This window comes from Nematolebias whitei, chromosome 11 (genome assembly GCF_014905685.2).
Source record: "Nematolebias whitei isolate Nwh7 chromosome 11, NemWhi1, whole genome shotgun sequence".
NCBI lineage: Eukaryota > Metazoa > Chordata > Actinopteri > Cyprinodontiformes > Rivulidae > Nematolebias > Nematolebias whitei.
In genome coordinates this window covers 44879519-44898350 of record NC_056508.1, presented here as the reverse complement: position 1 = coordinate 44898350, position 18832 = coordinate 44879519, and the positions used below count along the sequence as shown (strand labels likewise).

The 18832-nt window shown below is 40.3% G+C and overlaps 2 protein-coding genes across 2 annotated transcripts in view; both read right to left on the bottom strand.

The window, feature by feature from the left end:
- The window catches only part of arfgef2 (ADP-ribosylation factor guanine nucleotide-exchange factor 2 (brefeldin A-inhibited)), a 36666-nt gene extending 26642 nt beyond the window's left edge, over positions 1-10024 (bottom strand). Inside the window, exons 1-4 of the mRNA XM_037685036.1 lie at positions 9706-10024; positions 4168-4198; positions 2015-2138; positions 1326-1472 (exon numbers count right to left, since the gene is read on the bottom strand). Of these exons, the coding sequence (XP_037540964.1) occupies positions 1326-1472; positions 2015-2138; positions 4168-4198; positions 9706-9877 (474 nt within the window). The 5' untranslated portion in view covers positions 9878-10024. The remainder of the gene's footprint in view (positions 1-1325; positions 1473-2014; positions 2139-4167; positions 4199-9705) is intronic.
- Positions 10025-16982: 6958 nt separating this feature from the next.
- The window catches only part of pard6b (par-6 partitioning defective 6 homolog beta (C. elegans)), a 25645-nt gene continuing 23795 nt past the window's right edge, over positions 16983-18832 (bottom strand). Inside the window, exon 3 of the mRNA XM_037684407.1 lies at positions 16983-18101. Within this exon, the coding sequence (XP_037540335.1) occupies positions 17185-18101 (917 nt within the window). The 3' untranslated portion in view covers positions 16983-17184. The remainder of the gene's footprint in view (positions 18102-18832) is intronic.

Here is an 18832-nt window from a genome sequence, read left to right as displayed (position 1 = left end):
CATTTTCCAAAAGAAATCCATTTAGATTTCTGTGATTCCTTTAAAACATGTTCAGAACCTGCTTAATAGAACAAATAATACTATAACTTGGTCCGTTTGTCTTCTTTAGCTATTTTTAGTTTGTAGCTGCTGGTCTGCTACTCTTAGATAACCGCTTACTCTATTGTGCTTTTAGCTAACAATTTCATACTTTCAACTGTTAGCTAGCATTTTTCTCCTTTTAGCCTTCAGCTGCCATTCCACTACTTTTACGTGCCAGCTCACATTTTTTTAATTCAGCTTGTAATAAGCTTTTTGTCACATTCAGCTTTTAGGCAGTCTTTGGCTACTTTTAGTTAGAATTTGTTACTTCAAGCTTTTAGCTAGCATTTTGCTATGTTTAGATAGAATTTTGCAACTTTCAGCTTTTAGCTAGCATGCCACTAATTTTAGTTTCTAGCTCACATTTTTTTTTTGTTTAGCTTGTACTTAGCTTTTGGCCACATTTAGCTTTTAGGAAGTCTTTGGCTACTTTTAGTTAGAATAAAGCTTTTAGCTAGCATTTTGATACTTCTGACTTTTAATTAGTGTTATGCTACTTTTAGCTAGCACTTTGCTACAATTAGCTAGAATTTTGCAACTTTTAGCCTTTAGCTGCAATGCCACTACTTTTAGTTTCTAGCTCACATTTTTTTGTTTAGATTGTAGTTAGCTTTTTGCCACATTTAATTTTTACGAAGTCTTGGGCTACGTTTAGCTAGAATTTTGCAACTTTTAGCCTTTAGCTGCCATGCCAATACTTAATAGTTTCTAGCTCACATTTTTTGTTTAGCTTGTAGTTAGTTTTTATCCACATTTAGCCGACTTCTTTGGCTACTTTCAGTTAGAATAAAGCTTTTAGCTAGCATTTTGATAATTCTGACTTTTAACTAGTGTTATGCTACTTTTAGCTTTTAGCTAGCACTTTGCTACGTATAGCTAGAATTTTGCAACTTGTAGGTTTTAACTAGTGTTTTCGAATGAAGGTTTAACTCCGTTTATTATAAAATCTCAAGCAAAGAGTGTATTACGAGTTTAACAACAATCACAAAACTATGTTGCTTTCAAACAAAATAAATTTGAACAAAGAAAAATAAAATCTCAGAATCACAGAAAAGATTAAACAAACAAAAAGGTCAATACATTTCACTCATTTCGTCACTCAGACAAGACAGCGTGTTTGCAGATTCTTCATTTCTGTGCCGAGTCTCAGTTCTGAGATATAGAAGTTTGGACATGAGGTAAAAAAATAAAAGTGACAGCTGAAGGATCTGAAAGCAGCCAGATGAGTGAGGCCTCGGCTGTACCTTGATGATCTGTAGCTGGACGCCCTCGTCGGTTTGCGGACCCTGGAAGCAGTTGCAGACGGTTTCCACCAGCCGGTCGATCAGTCTCTTCCCCGGGGTTTTACTATCCGGGGCGTTGCCCGTGATGTGACCGTACGCAATCAGCTTCTACAGCAGGGAGACGGAGCACGGGTCAGGGCAGCAGAGGCGAGGATGCAATTATTAAAAGAGTCAGTTTTGTCTGAGACCCAAGTTTTAGAAGCAACCAACATGAACCTGCTATGATGCGTGCACAGGATTACAGATTATTAGAGCGTTAGTTCAGGATTTGTTGCTGCGTTCACGTGTTTTCTGGTTTTAGTTGATCAGAACGAGTTTCTGACTGCACTTCAACACAAACGATGAAAATAATAACAATTATGCCACCTGACATAAAAATTATCGGTCGTAATAATGATTATTGGCAATAAAATCACCAGTGAAGATTCTTGATCGATTATAATTAGTGCTACCATAAAAGTGGAGCTAAAATTAAAAAAAGTTTTATGATATTAAAGAAATTAGCCAGGCATGTGAAATATATGATGCAAGATTTTACTAACACACCACCGTTTCATGTCCTGCTCTCCAAAACTTACCCAATGGAGACAAAAACGAAGGACATAGACCTAACGACGTGCGCGTCTGTGTGTGCGTCAGTGAGCACTGACCTGCAGACAGTCCAAGGAGGTGCTGACTATCCGGGGTGACTTTGATTGACAGGCGAGCTCGAAGGGCAGCACATATTTGTCCGCCTCGATGTAGTTTGCTTTGGGTGGGACCACTGAACCATCCCTGGAAAACAAACAACTAATTAAAAAAAAAAAAACAGACGGTCAAGATCCTGATGCAACCGATGTTGGAAGTTTATTCAGAATTCTGTGCGACACAATTTATTTTACGGCTTTAATTTGTGCAGCACTTAATTTGAAACGCTGAGGTTTAGATTATGTGACAAAAACAGAAAGGCAAAAAGATTCAAACATCATCTCACTGGGCTGCACCTCAAACAGCAGAGAACAGTTCCCAAAACTCACGTTTTTTGCCCAAATCTGACATATTTTAACAGCGTGAACAGCAAAAACCCGTGTTTGCAGCAAATCAGACCAACCCAGGGTAATTTCTTATTTGGTTGTAAATCAGATTTAAATCTGATGTTTTTAAACCGACGTTAATCTGAGCGGTCATGTTGCATTTCTTCTGAATTGTACGTGACTGAAGTTTGAAAAATGTTACAGTTCTGCACAGGAGGAGGCAGGAAGTGTCACGATAACAAATGTTGCTGGGCGATTAATCGTCTCGGAAATTATTGCAATAAACGATAATACTGTTTGAAATTTGACAATAATTAGGAATGTCAAAATTAAGAAGAAATGTTGGTTAACTTTTGTGTGTAGCACCTTTTTTGACCACTAGATGGCAGCATAAGACTATGAACCGAAGGATGGATAGTGAGGGAACGAGCAGCGTGTCTCTAAAAAAATGGGAGTTAAAATAGATTTTAAAGAGAAACGAGAAAGGGAGGGCTCAGTGAAGAGTTGAGCCTCGTCTTCAGAAGAAACGATAAAGAAGATGAATGAAAATGAGGTTGATCGTTTTAATTTATCATGCGATTAATTGATTTATTGTGACAGGCCTAGCAGGAAGCAGCAACATTTGTAATCTGCATCTTTGTAAATCACTTTCATCACAACTGTACACACACAAGCTGACGTGCAGCATCTGAATTATTTTCACGAACGCAGCGAGCTGCACGCGACGCCGCGTCTTCTTCTGCGAGTCACTTCGGGGCTGCAGGCTGTTCACACTGGAGCTTTAAATTACAAGAACTACGCCACAAAAAATAAAAATAAATAAATCAGATCTCAGCAAAAGACGGAATAGAGGCTGCAGTGACCGTAGCCTAGCTTGTGTCAAATCTAATCTGGAGAGTTTTAAAGTTGTGGTCCCACCGAACTCTATTTGACCAGCCAGACGTGCTGACACACAACATGAGGCGAATTCCAGCGAATTACAACAGATTTTTGTTGCACGACTTGCAAAACTGTACTCTTGGCGCCGTTTTGCAAATTTTGCATTCGTGCACATTGTTCTGTTGAACACCTCGGCCAAGGTTGCGCCTGCCTCAGCAGCCATCTTCACGTTCATGTTCTGTTTTTATCCACTGGAGCATACTTTTAAAATGAAGATTTGCAGACTTGGAAGAGTTTAATGATCGGATGTTTGCCTCAGATGATTCGTTTGTCAGAGGAGAGCTCCTGTGCAGGAGTCAAAACACAATGTGGTGCTCTGGAGACGAGTCGGAACCTTCTTTCAGCTTTTCCCTCTTCAGGGTCTCCATATCGAGTCGTCCTCCATCTCTGTCCTCACTCCAACTACCTCCATGTCCTCTCCAACTGCATCCATATATGTCCTCTCTGTCTTTTTCCTGGCAGCTGCATTTCTAACATGCTTCTACCAATATACCCACTGTTCCTCCTTTGGACATGTCCAAACCACTGTCCCTCCTCTGGACATGTCCAAACCATCTCAGTCTGGCCTCTCTAACTCTGACTTTAACTTAACTCTCTAACTTTCACTCCTCTTCGTAGAGTGGGACGGGTCAGAGACGCCAGTGACAAACTTCAGATGAGTTTGAGGTGAGTTGGGGACACCCAAACAAACTTTGAGTATTTCAAAACTGAAGAGGTGAGACTGCGCACTTCTGAGAACAATTCTGAAAGGCCTAAAAATATTCTGAAGACGTTTGAGAGACTTCCTTGTGAACGGCGTTCACCAACCGGCAGCCCCGCGAGACGCCATCTTTAGTCGGAGTCGTACTTACTTCTGTTTTTCCAGTTCGTCCTTGATCTCATCTACAAAAAGAGATAAAAGAAGTCAAATAAGAAACTGAGCATAGATCAAGGTCAGGAGCAGCTATTAGTTTGTGTTGCAGTTTTTCTAAACTAATATATCTCATTTACAGAACAAGCCTGAACCTTAATCTGCTTTTATTAATCAGATTATTTGGTTTTCGTCCGTCTTCTTAAGTCTCCACGTAATCCTGTTTGTCATGCTATTGATATTTTCTGACTAGATTAATATTCTTATCTTTAAGATTAATTTTACATGCTGATCTGTCCAAAGTGTTGCACACAAACATGAACTAATCAGCGTTGCAGCCTTGGCTACAAAGTGCACGTCGAGCCAGATGTGACCAGCAAAGAATAAAAACAAAAAGAGCGAGCTCAGGAATGGTTCAACAACTCTCTCCTCGTGTCTCGAGGCTACAAAGAGGAAATAACGTTGCACAACACTGACCAGAAACGTCACATTTAACGTGAAGAGATGATGCATGTATATTTCAAATAGACCAGTCATTTCATAGAAAACCACTTGGAGCTCAGTTCTTGTCTTAAATGATCGATGCATCACTCCAGGGTGTAAACGTAAACATGTTCACAAAATTTTTACAAAGATTCACTGTGCGTCACAAGGAAATACAGAGTTTAAAGGTTTTAAAGACCCTAAAAGTTCAGCACAAATGTGACAAAACAGATGTCTAACAGTAGATACAAAAACAAATATTAAACTAGGTCAGTTTTTTAGAATTACAGTAGTCCCTCACTACTTCAGTTCATCATGGACTCGCTCTATCGGGGTTTTTCAAAATTAGAGAACATGACACACAACTGTCTGACTGACGGATGAGTCGCACGATAGGCATGGATTTTTTATTTAAAATAAATTATTTAGCACATGCTGCACATTTGTGCAGCCCATACTGCTGCAGGATAAACTTCCTGCTGCAGCTGATCAGCTGTTCACCGTGCAGAGCGGAGAAGTGGGCGTGGCCAAGAGCGCTTGCAGGTGGCAGAAAACTGAAATCATGACATGCTGCACTCTTTTACAGCGTTTAGAAACATTTAGAATCTTGCAAGAGTGTGGGAAAGGTTTAAAATACTTTATATATATATATATATAAAAACTATTACTACTTGTACTACTATTCCTACTTCACAGTTTTTCACTTATTGCGCGTCTCCAGGGTACGGATCCAACGCGATATAAACGAGGGACTACTGTACACATTTCTAATTTAAAAAGTTTAAATCTCAACAATTAAAAGTTTTGAAACTGAATTTTCAGCCCAAGAACTTCAACCAATGACGTGACAATCGCAAGCAGTCGGCCCTGAACCACGAAAAGAAAAATGCAGCTGATCAGAACTTAAACTAAAAGTTCTCCGAGATGGTTAGAAATAAAACCTGCTCCGCTTATCAGACTGAAACAACTTTATCAATCCACAGAGAAAATTAACAACTCTTCCATCAAAGATCAACCCAAGAGCGTGAGGTGTAAAATATCTGAGGGCACAAAGAAACCTAAAGTTTTAAGAAACCAACGACCAGGAACCGGACGATCATATTCATGACAGGGCGGCAAGAAGAAAGCAAGAGCTCTCTAAAGCTAGCTGCTGCTGTCTGTCCATATGAACTCAACCAAGGGTGACCAACTCAGGTTGAGTTAAAGATGTTATGAAGGTACATCTGCATAGATAAGAATCCCATTAACTTTATTTTGACCCTTTCTTTGTGTTGAAACACGTCACCGTTGCCAAAATATCGAGTTTAATGGTTAAAATGGAGCTGCCGATTGCTCGTTAGGGCTAGTTGAGCTAAACAGAGTAAAGGTCCTCGTGTCGTACGTAGCATCCAGCCTGACAGTCCAGTTCTGCTACGCACCTAGCCGCCTACTTATTTATTTATGAGGCTCTACTGAACCAAACAAATCCCACTGAGCTCTTTTTCAAGTGAGGCTGGGGGAGAAAACCAACAACCTCCACACAGAAAGACCCAAGGCCCAGCCCAGGGCTCAAACCCAGGACTTTTTTTTCTATGAGGCAACAGTGCTAACCACTAACCCACTGTGCTGCTCAAAAGGCAAATGCAAGCTGCTGTAACAAACACTCAAACGTCACTCCTATTTGCACTTTTACAAACATTAATGATGTTTCTCCACTGTGGTTACGTTAAAGACTTCAACAAGAACTGTCCTCCTGAAGAAAATTATCTTCTGCACATGCAGGACTTTCATTAGGAAGATTGAAGTTTGAGTTCCAAAAGCCCTTGAATATTTTAACAGACTGTTTTAGCATGCACTGGGCAGACTGGACGAGTAATGGTGCGTGCAAAATATAGAAAAGTGTTCGTTGCAAAGCATGAACTCGAACATCAAAGCGTTGTCCTAATCTCTGTCAGAAAGTGCAGATTATCCAGATTTATTCATATGAAATTATGAAATGCAGGTACGCATTTAATGTAAACAAAGCACCCATTTGAATCTGATAAAACCTTGAAGGAACTTAAGTCACGTGACTGACCCATATCAGGCTGTTGGTAAACAAATATGGTGAAATAAGATACATTAACAATAGAAATTATAAAAAATATTGTGTGGATTTCATATTTTACATTATATATACATACATACATATTTGTCTGGTTCTCATAACTTTTTAGCATTATTTTTGCCTTTATGTTTTTTTTTTTAAAGAACTGTAATAATTAGGCATGCACGATATTGGATTTTTGGCCGATATTCGATATCGATATTTTCCCCTGGACTTACAGAGACTACAAATCTTTCTCTGCTGTGGAAATAAAATAAATTATTCTGCATGATCTTTGTCACTTTGGCTGCTGCCACATGCAGATGCCAAAAAAAGGGGCTGAAAATGACGCAACACTTCAACTTGGATTATGTTTAACGTTAAATTTATTCATGACATTTACTCTCTCCAACACAATAACACTCGAGCCGTGCACATTTGTAAATTTTCACAAATCTAAACTCAACCTGTTCACAAGCGACAAGTGAAAAGTGCATAAGTATTAGTACTTGACAGGTTCTTAAATTAAAAATTAACTTAAAACAGAAGCCTTTTATATCGGCGAGTTATTCTGATGGAATGTCCGATATTTAACTTTATCGCCAATATCATCCGATACCGACGCCATGCTGATAATATCGTGCCTCCCTAGTAAATAATTGTTTACCTTAGATACGCATATATTTAACGATCCTCTGAAAATCTTGTGCATCTAAAAATAAAATGAACATTATTGCTTGAAAACAAAAACTGGGCTACAGTAAGCAGATTATAGCAGCAGCTACTGTATATTCATTTCCTACTTATTATCGGATTAAATTTGCACATGAATGGGCAATTAATTTATTTTGATGCGACCGATATTGTTTGGATAATTGTACAGAAAAGTGCAAGAACTAGGAGTTTATGCGAGAAAACATCAAACAATGTAAATCTGTGTATCAAGAATTCATCCAAGAAAATATAGATATGCATACGTTTGTTGCTCACAGATAAAAAATCTGAATTTTAGGCCATCCGTAGAGAAACAAAAACAATTCTTATGAAGTTAGACCAAACAGAAGGTCAAAAACAAGCCGCAGTGAGGAGAGGAGGACGTCGATGAAAGGAGTGTAGAGTTTAACTAGTTTCATGAATAATGAGAGCGTAACTCAAAGCCGGAGCAAACAAGATCTCAGCCGGTCTTAAAACAGGAGTTTAAAATCGAATAGTCTACATCTAACACCCTCATAAATGTAACATAACGTGTTGCTTATTGCATTAATTTCAATAAAACTAACGGTCCAAGGCAGTCAGCTGTGTGAGAATTCAGACACTTGAAGCATTTGTAACGGGAGAAAACCCAAACTTTTCAAAGTTGTGAGAGCGAGGTGGGTTCAGGTGAACGGGCGGGTTGTTTGGGTTCAATTATAAACACCAAAGGCACCAGACGTGTGAAACATTACCTACATATGATGAACGCAGAGTATCCACGAGTTTTACAGACCCTGTGATCTATGGCAAGCAGGTTTATCCTATAATAATTAGAAATATCTCATTATTTTTTCATCCGTCCTTGATTTATACAGGTTAGTCTCATTGAGCCTCATTTACAAGAGAGACCTGTTTTAAACAAAGAACACGGATTTAAAGATTATAATCAAATTCCATTTCTTCCCGTCAAACCAAAACTATTTTAACTATTCAAAATAACATTACTTCTTTCACTAAGCTCACTTTTACCAGTTACGTTTGCTAGATTTTGGCTCCAGATATCCACAAATATATTGTTCCTGTTAAAATGAAACATTTTTACTATTGCAAACAGAATTCTTACATGACAGAAATTCACACGCCAATATCCACAATCCCACTGTTCATGACATGTTTCAGCTATATAGCCATTTTAGATGTAAACAAATTAAAGATATTGAAAACGTGAGGTTTTCCTAATGAGAACTCAGATTTCTACATTGTTCTTTCTAGATAAAAATAATGTACTTGCAGATAGTTGGAGCTAAAAGCCTAAGAAATGATTTGTTATAGAAAAACAAAACACATTTAAGATATATGAAATGTAGACTGTGGACAGAAAGGACCTCCAGATATCTACAATGTTTTTGTTTTGGAAGAACCATCTTTTTATCATATCGATGATTAATGTACGTCATTTCACCATGTATACCGACAAAAAATACTTGAGTGGGTCAATCATTTGATTCAAATCTCACAGGCTTTAGCAGAATCAGACAAGTGCTTTGTTTACATTGAATGCATACCCGCTTTCCAGAATTTTATATCAGTACATATGGAAAACTACTGGAGTAAACAATCTGGTATAGCTCATGTTTTGTGTTAAATATCATACTTTGCCGTAAGTACTTTTAAACTATGTACTTTGAGTTACTCATCCAGTCAACCCAATACATATTTAAACTGTCAACTGGTTTATAGAGCTCATTTAGTTCTTCCAAATTAACTCCTGTATGTGGAGAACTTGAACAATTTTATTTACCAGTAGTGCTGTGCTTGTTGATATCTTTAACTTGAATAACAGGGGAAATTGCCATTTAAAAATATATATATTATTATAGCAGTAGAAAGGTGAGGTTTGATTATATGTTAAAACGGCCTGCCGTACAGTCTGGGTGCATGGCAGGACTGGGCTGTCTGGGTGACAGTGCTACGTACAACACAAGGATTGGTCCGTTTAGCTAAACTAGCCCTAACTAGCTATCGACAGCTCCACTTTAACAGGTTAACTCCAATGTTTTGACAGCGGCGACAGGTTACAACACAAAGACGGGTTCAAAATAAAGTATGAGCGTGATGGCAACACATAATTTACTTAGTTACCGCTGTCGGCGCCAGTTGAGCTGACGCGAAAGGCCACTCGGATGCTAATGCTATTAGCATCATATAAGAAGCCGAACACAAGCTGAATAAACGAATAAAACGCGCGCGTCACGAAACGAAGTCCGAGCAGGACAGAAGACGAAATGAAATACGTACCGAGCGCCACCTGACAGGCTTTGCGCAGCTGGGAGTGCTGGCTCCTCTTCACCTCCTTGTCAGAGAGGATTTTCTCCAGCGCCCTGGACAGAAACATGCTCTTGGTCCTGCTGTTTTCTGACTGCGCGTGCTGCTGCTGCTGCGGTGGCGGCTTGTGTTGCTGTTCCTGCATCTCTCGACCGTGTGACCGATGCGCTCTCAGGCCGTCATCACCGGCCTGGCCCTGCCTAAGAGCAGGTGACGAGCGAAGCTAACGAAAGCCAAGCTGCCCGTCCAGCCTCAACTCAGCGCCACCATGTTGGTTACACGTCACGTGTCACGTGACGCTCAGCTGCCTTCACCGAAGCGCTGAGAAGGGGTTCTCTGCAGACCAAAAGTGGGCGTTTCTGGCGAATAGGCGTTTATGGGTGGCGAACACTGATTGGCTAACAGTATTTAATAGGCGTTTGTCGGCGGCGAACACTGATTAGTGATTTAGTTCACTGATCTCTCTACAGGGCTCTGGTTACGGCATTTTATCGTTCAGCCTTTTTTTCTATCGTCCAATCAGATGTGGCCAGCCAGACACGCCTATTTTTTTATCTTCCAATGAAATATGGCCGGCCAGACACGCCTGTTTTTCTATCGTCCAATCATATGCGGCCGGCCAGACACGCCCATTTTTATAGTACAATCAGATATGACCGCCCAGATACGCCTTCCGAATTTGCCTGCAGAGATACCTACACTTGGAAGCGCTCACGTTATTTGACAACACGAACTGCCGGAGGAGAACGTGTCCGTCGAAAAATAAGTTATAATATTATTAAAGCTTAAAACAGGAAGACCACCCGAACGTCGTGTAATCGAGCGAAAGAACGCTGCTATGTTACAATTTAGGGGTTTTGAACTTTTCGTGAACTACAAGGATTTGAGCAGTTCACGATGTGTCCACCAGAGGGCGACATAACACCACAAAGTCTAAATCTAGTAAATTCATTCCACTGGCAACACCGTGCTGGTTTCACTAGTCAAACCAACACTACCTAATCTAAAAATAGAAATTATAATTTGTTAGATAGTAAGTTTGATAATAAGATTATCAATGCTAAATTTAAATCTATTCTTTTTCATGATTATAATTCAGGAAGGCATTTAAATTTTTTAATGGGGATCAGTTTTACATGGAAAAGGCTTTCTCCAAATTTGTGAAGTGGCCTGTCTCTCTACAAAATCAAAGAAACACATTTCAAAACAATTAATAACATTGACCCGGTGGCAGAATTTCGAAGGAGAAGATTAAAATTTGAGGTAGACGTGTGCTCTGTCTGTAACTCGGTATGTGAAACAACACAGCATCTGTTTTTGTTGTTGTTTATTTTCATGTCCTGTATCAGCACATTTCTGGTCGCAGATACACAGTTGGTTATCACAAAAAAATCAGTAATGTCCCACATTTTGAATGACCACATGTCTTGTGTTATAAGGACAACCTTCAATCGTCTCCATCTGACATGATCAACATTATTATTCTAATGGGGAAATATCATATTGTAGTAAGTGGAGGAATTTATTAAAATCATTCACAAGGTTTATCAATGACTTTAAACAATACTTTATTTCTTTCTGTAAGGATCTATGAAGACATTTCCAGGATTTTACTTTTTTGGATTTGTTCCCTACGCTCTCATGTTGGTACTGTCTTTATTGTTTAAATTACAAAGATTGTGAAATTTATGTAACCCCCCCCTTCTTCTTTTACCATGTTTTTTTTTTTTTTGTAGTTTTGTTTTTCTCCTTTCTGGTGATATATATCCTCTACGAGAGTTTTGTATTAAGTAATTTGTTAATAAAGTTTAAAAAAAACAAACTGTGGCCACATGCGGCTCTTTGTTCCCTCATCTGTGGCTCTTTGAAGCTTTAACCAAAACTTACAGGAAATCTCATTGTTCTGGTTTTTATACGCACTAGAAAAAGGCTAGTTTGGGCTTTTTTTGGGGGCGGGGCGTCAATATTCTGCAAATGTTTGAACGACAACTATTTTTTACTTTATTTCCAAGTGGGATACTTAATTTCTCCTCCATAAAAGGCCACACCTGCAGAGTTCAGCGATTTCATTTTCATCTAAAAGGTAAAAACTAGTTTTTACTTCTTTACATCATAGACTTGTTTTTTTTGTCCCAAAATGTAAACATGTGATTAAATACTGAAATTCCTTTATTGATTACTAGTTTTAAAATTTCAGTCCCAGTGGTCAGAAAAGGCCCCTCCAACTACCTGAAAGTGGCCCATGGGCCACCAGTTGATCATCAGTTGTAGCCTCTTTTTGTTATAATAAGTGAAGTGGCAGAAACGGTTCTTGGATCAAAAAGGTTGCAGAGCCCTGGTCTAAACCAAAAGACTAACTAGAATGTGAACTACATAAAACACACCTCAGTTCATGCTCATTAATCCAGGTGTAAATCAAATGCATAACACACAACTGTTCTTTCAACTAAACTCTTGTTTTACTAGAACAGTGTGGATCTATTGTTTCATTTTCCCGTTTGTTTTTTGTACATTTTTTTCTTCCAATCCTATAAAAAAAAATCATTTAAGTCAAGGTGTGTGAAGCTGTGACTTTTATGCAACTTTCATACAATTATTTTATTTTGGCTGCTCCTTTCTTCAGAGGTCACCACAGTGAAGTAACGTGCACGAAGACTTGGCAGTTGTTTTCACGCCGCATGTCCTTCCTGACGCTGCCGCAGCCTGTGTGTGGAGCAGAGAGCTGCACCTTGGGGAGCAGATGGTGGGGGTTAAGGGCCTTGCTCAAGGGCCCAGAGTGGGGCACATGAAGGTGGAGGCAGGTGTGGGTGCTTCTTTTGCTATTTTTGGGTGCAACTGGGACCTTGATGATTTCGTTCCACCTCATGTACCACATGATGCGAATGACAAACCTTGAACCTTCACCTTTCCCAAATTTGCTTCTTTATTTTATTTTTGCTGGTTTATATTTACTCATGAAAGTAATTTCCTGTTCACTTGTGTATATATGTGTGATTTATGACAGATATTTTTTTTCAACCTTCATGACGTGACTACTGGTTTCATCAGCAACTTTGGAAACGTGCACTCTATTTTCAGGCAATAATCTGTATCTCATTAAATCTGCCCTAAAGTTTTAAAGTTTATCTTGCTGCATGTGCAGAGTCGATTCATCTCTTTCAGTCAATCAGCACCTTCCTCATTAGTTCAGGTTTTTAAAAGCTTTGTTTGGTTTTCCAGAATGTAAAACTAATTTCCTGCAGCTTTGTTCAGATCTGGTTTCTGTTCATTTGTGGTTCTTCTTCTTGTGCTTCGTGTTTTTAGTTTGCCGTTACGTTTAAACCTGGTCATTTTTAGGGTTTTCTCTTTAGTTTGCATACAGCTAAAAAACACATTTTGCCACTCTCCATAAAGAACTACGATAAAAATAACTATTTTCATTGTCGTGAGACTCATTAAATTCATGCAGGATATTTTTAAAACACAAATGGAAATGTTTGCAACGCTTTAAAGCTTAAACTGTGTGAATGGCCCGTCTTAGCCAGGATATAATTCAGAACACGTTTCAGCCTGAAAATATTTTAAATATCCCTAAGATTGTTAAAATTGAATTTATCCATGTACAAAATACTCAAATAAAATAAATTTGTTTGTTTTGTTAAATATTTTGCGATGTTCAGCTCAGACTTTGTGTTGGGGACAACTTTCAGCTACTACCACGTCAAGTTTTAGCTCATTATCTGCTGATGTTTAGCTGCGATCTTGAGTCGGACTTCAAAAGTGGTTCGTAAGATATTTTACTGACACGTCGACCTCCTTTAGTTGTCAGGTGATAAAAAATTTCCATCTCCAGTGATCTGAGAAAAACATAAACCAGTAGAACGTCTACGATTCTCTCCACACAAGAAAAGACACAAAGCAGCAAATATTGCTACACGAGTTTATTTTATCCAGCTCGGCCGATCTAACAACTTCTCAAATCGTAAAACGTTTTCCTTCAAATGATAAAAATGTACATCATATATAGTGTTGATACGAAAATACTGACATTCTTCATTACAAATCTATATCGTAAAATTTATCCGGCAAGCACAAAAATCATTGCCCGATCACTTAAAAAAAAAAAAAAAAAAAAACGTGCTCAAAGCAGAACAGCTGTTTATGTTGAGGTTGGTAACAACTTCCTGCTGCCAGAAACAAGAATTCACAGTAAAAAGCAAAAGTGTTTAATTTCTTGCACAGAACCTCTCGATACTTTAAACCTAAACAGTAAAATCAGCGACTGAAATGAAGCCTGAAAGGCAAAAAAACAATAAAAATCTACCGTACCTTGATATTTATGATCAAAACAATAATAATTATGAATACACAAAAAAAAAAATCTGATATAAAAATAAAGTGTACAAAGGAAGAACATATGCAGAAGACGGATTACAGAATAAATAAAAATGTTACAATCCCAGTGTCCTGTGAAGTTAGAGACGGAAAATAAATTAGCAACAACGGTTTATTGTTGGGAATAAAGAAATAAAATCCTGCCAGAGTTTATTGCATCGCAGAAGGCAAGAGGAGCGTGTAGCTCCGAAACGCACGTGCTGCTTCCAGCCGCTCGGCAGACAACCCAACAGCACCGACATCCTCGCACGTGCGCAAAAATAAACGCGAGTTTCACTGAAAGTGACCGTGTTGATTTGATTTCGACACGTAAAACGAAAGTCGACGCTGAACGAGGTTTAGCACGTTCAACCGGAGAGCGAAGGCTCTGGAAATCGATCGGCGAGCGTGCGCGCTCTCACTTCAGGCAGAAATGAAGGAGCGGTAAATGTTAATAAATAATTAATAAATGTTATGGAGCCGAGGACTGTGCTGAGAGGAAATGTCTGCAGCCGTTTTTTTTTTGTTTTTTTTTAAACTATTCCCAAAACTCTCAGTAAAAACAGTCAAAATGTCATTTTTCATGATTTTTCAATGGATTCGGACGATTTGAGATGTAAAATCAGAAACTCCTCAACAGGTAAGAGCAGCTGTTCTGTACATACAGATGTCTCACCTTTAACAAACGGAGATCCGTTGGCGCCACGTGTTTCTGTGACTCGGTCTAACCAGGACACAGACGAGTGGCTCGAACCCTCCTCTGCGGTCGCGTTTGCCAACACGGACATTTCTGGGCCACGAACCAACGACAGACGAAGGAACTCCAAGAGAATCCAACGCCGTCAGGGCTTGTCGCAGACAAAAACAAACAAACAGACCGTTTAGAAAACAACACAATCATTTCATATACGTTAAATTATGGTCCAAAAAAGGGGAGCGGAAAGATAAAAAAATTAATTGTGTGTACGTCTGAGAAAACATTTGACATGGTGGTGAAGGAGCTCCTGCTCCAGACTCAAACTTGACTCGATATTAAATGAAAATGTGCAAAACTTACACCGCAGAGTCGCTAAACTCTCAGAAAGCTACGTGGCCAGTTTTATGTCTGCACGGTTTAAGGTGCATCACGTTGTTCAAAGCACCGTTTAAGTGTTTTATAACGAGCCAACAGAGATTTTTAGTTTTAGTGCCCCCTCCATGCTGCTGCGAGCTCTCCTTTAGCTGTGTACGGGGGGACTTCTCTAGACTTGTACGTCCATTAAAAAGGTGTCGGCTGGTTGTACATTTTATCTGGTGGACACGGTCCGTGATGAACTGTCCACCAGAGAGAGGAGCAACACACATTCCAAGCTAAAGCTTTAGTGAAACCAATGTCTGCATCAAGATACAAGAGTTAGCGTGTTAGCAGCTAAACTGCAGGCTCGCTTAATGCAAGAGGCTAAAACCTCAGCTAATGTCGGCTCGTCAGGCTCAATTTTTAGCTTGGTGTGTCACTTGTGTGCATTTTGTGGAGCTGATAAAGGAAACCAACGGGTGCTTCCTGTTTATTTTTCTTTAAGGGGACACTCCTGAATTTTAAGGGACACAAAACGAGAGTTGGTCGAACACAAAACAGGAAACTTCGGCTGCGTGGAGCGTTTTTAAACAAGCTGCTCACGCTGAAGGATGTTGGGAAGACGAGACAAAAATCGCTTTTCCAAACTCTGACTCTCTGCTGAAACTAATCTCAGTGTGTGAGATGAAATCAAACATTTAGTCTTGATGTAAATAATTGCTATACATAAAAAAGCCGATCACATATTGGTTTAAAATTTGTCCTGAGGGGGAAAAGCTGATTCTAAAGACTGAATGTCAAACAGTTCACTCGTGTTCTCTCCGTCTCCTTTAAAATAAAATAAAACTATAAATATATTAATTGGTTTAAACACAGAGGAGGCTGGAGATGGGATGAAACGATCTGCTGTGAAGGAATCAGTCCAAAAATTATGAATATATTAAGCATTTTAATGCCGATAATATATTAATTTTAAAGCATTTTTAATATTATTTTAACAGCAGTAGTAATAGTATTCGCATGATGTTTTTAAATCTATATATATATGATCTTTTTGTTCGGGGTGTGTGTTTCCTGTCAGAGCAGAGCTTCACACAGATCCAGTCGGGTTTGATGAGCTCACTGTGACTTTGTGACTATTCTGCAAGAAAATCTGTCACTCGGCTCGTTTCAACAGACTCAAAGTTTAAACTCGAGTCTCCGAGGCTCAAGAGGGGAAACGGAGAACCCGTGGGAACGTTTCGACACTTTCTGAAAACTCTTTCACCAACAGGCGCAGCCCCGAGACATACCACCCTATAAAAACAGTGAAATATGAAATAAAGCTGGCAGGAATATTGAGTCAGGTTCACAACTTTCTATTGGTCTGATAGGAAAAATAAAAATGCATCTCTAAGAAAAAGAGACGGTAGTGATGTAAAAACACGGTCATGACCACAGCAAAGTAAAAATAAGCAAAACGCGTGATCGTGTTTAAAACCATCTGAGCCAGCACTGATTTTTAGGTGGCTTCAATTTAACTTAAAAACTTGCAGATCTCAGTATTTGGTCAACTGCTTTGGCATTACCCTGTAGACATTATTTACTTCACAAATAAAAGGTTCATCAGTGAGAGGTGATGAACGTTTGAGCCAAAGTTTGTTATGAGATGGACTCTTCACAGGACTTAAAAACACAAAGAACGAGACGTCTCGGGTCTTTTACGAGCACTAACTCCGTTAGTTTAGATAAAAACCGCAGAGCACGCGAGCGTCACTTTAGGCTCGATGTGTTCCTGGACGTCCGCGTGCCGGTAGAAGGTGGAGGATCACCACCATGGCACAGCAGAGTGATAATTGGCAGGTGTAGAGAAGCGTAGAACGCAGTGTTATGTGCAGCATCACTGTAATGCTTAGATGTAACAAACATGTGCTTCTCAGGGGCAGTCGCAGTACGACGAGACTGAAGTGCTGGTCCACGGCTCCCCCGCCGCCTCCTGCAGAGCGTGGAAGCGTCCGAGTACGTGCGTCTTTGTTTTCCAGTGATTAGCATGTAAAAAGCTCCGCCTACAGCGTAATGACCGTGCCTTCCTCCTCCAGGCTCCGCCTCTCCTTCGCTCTGTCTGGTGACGGTGTGGTCGAATTGGCATGAGTGCTGTTTAGTGATCCGCTGCTGCCAGGCAGGGTCCCGTTGGCGTGAAAACTGTAGGGCGAGCTGGAGTTGGTGCGGAGGTTGAGGTGTGGTTCGTAGCGAGGCACGGGGGGTACGCTGTAGTTGGAGGGGGCGTGTCTGATGGCCTCGGCTTCGCCTCCTGCCTCGATCACCAGGTCCTCATCTTCTTCGTCGCTTTCCAGCTCCCCGACGGGGAAGTTCTGGATGATGTGCGACGGTACAGAGGCCGGGACGCTGTGTGATGAGTAACCGTAGTAGCTGGCGCCACTGTCCGATGATCGTCCTGAACTGCCAGACGCAGTGCCGCCGCCTCCTCCTCCACTCCGCACGATGTTGTTCCGCTGATTGGCAGGCTTCACGGTGATGATGAGGTTGTGGCTGTTGGCGATCATCATGTCCGTCACCTGGTCCAGAGACTTGCCAGCCACCTCGATACCGTTCACCTCCAGCACCTCGTCGTTAACCGCCAGCAGGCCGGTGCTCTCGGCCAAACCACCAGGCACCAAACGTGAGATAAAGATACCCGGGACCTTCTCCAGGCCCTGCGGAGTGACCCGTACGCTCGAGCCATCGCGGATGTAAAATCCCAAAGGCTTTTCTTGGCCGTGTTTGTACAGACGGACGCGTCTGTGCGTCTCTGGAAGGATGTCCACGTCGATGATGGAGGATACAGGACGGAAGTCTTTCGGGAGGCTAATGATCACCGGAGGTTTTTTCTTGTTGGTGTCAGGCCGCAGAAGAACCGCTGAAAGGACTGTGTTCTTCTTTCTGGTCATCGAATCTGTTCCCAGCGTTGTGTAGTCAGCTTCCTCTGCAAAATACAAGAGACAGGAAGTAGAAAAGGAGAAGTGGAGAAGAGGAAGACATGAAGAAAAAAGGGGGAAAGTTTCAGATAAGAAAAAGAGGAAGAGAGAGAAAGAGGTCCGTTAGCATCTTGAGCTAATTGCATATTAAACTGTTAATCGTGGTGACATTCTGTTGCATCACGCAGATTAAAGTGTAGTCTGAGGCGCTGCTGCAGGGCGTCTGTGCTGAACACACGCAAGATGTTCATCCTCACAATTATCCTCAGGTAACGCAACACGTTCCAACACAGGACTTTCATCAAGCTTTCCAAACATGCTCCGACTCAGAAATGGCTCCGTGAGCCTCGCAGGTGCACATGGTGCGCCCACAAGCTACAACGTTTACCGAACAGTTGGTGGGTGTCACAGACTGTCTGCATGGATGTTCTATTCTTGATCTGTGACAGGAAAAAATAAAACTCAAAACAAATTATCTGGAAGAGTAAATAAAAAAAAAAAAAAAAAAAAGTCTGGTAAATTGTGATGATGCACAAGCATAATGTTTTTTTTGTGAAATTACAAACGTTTAAAGACATAAATGTATCGTATCCCTAAAATTTCAGAAAGAAACTAAACTACAGTAGTCCCTTGTTTGTCACGGGGGATCCGTACCCTGAAGACCTGCGATACGTGAAAAACCACGAAGTAGGACTAATAGTACAAGCAGTAAGTAGTAGTTTGTTTATATATATATATA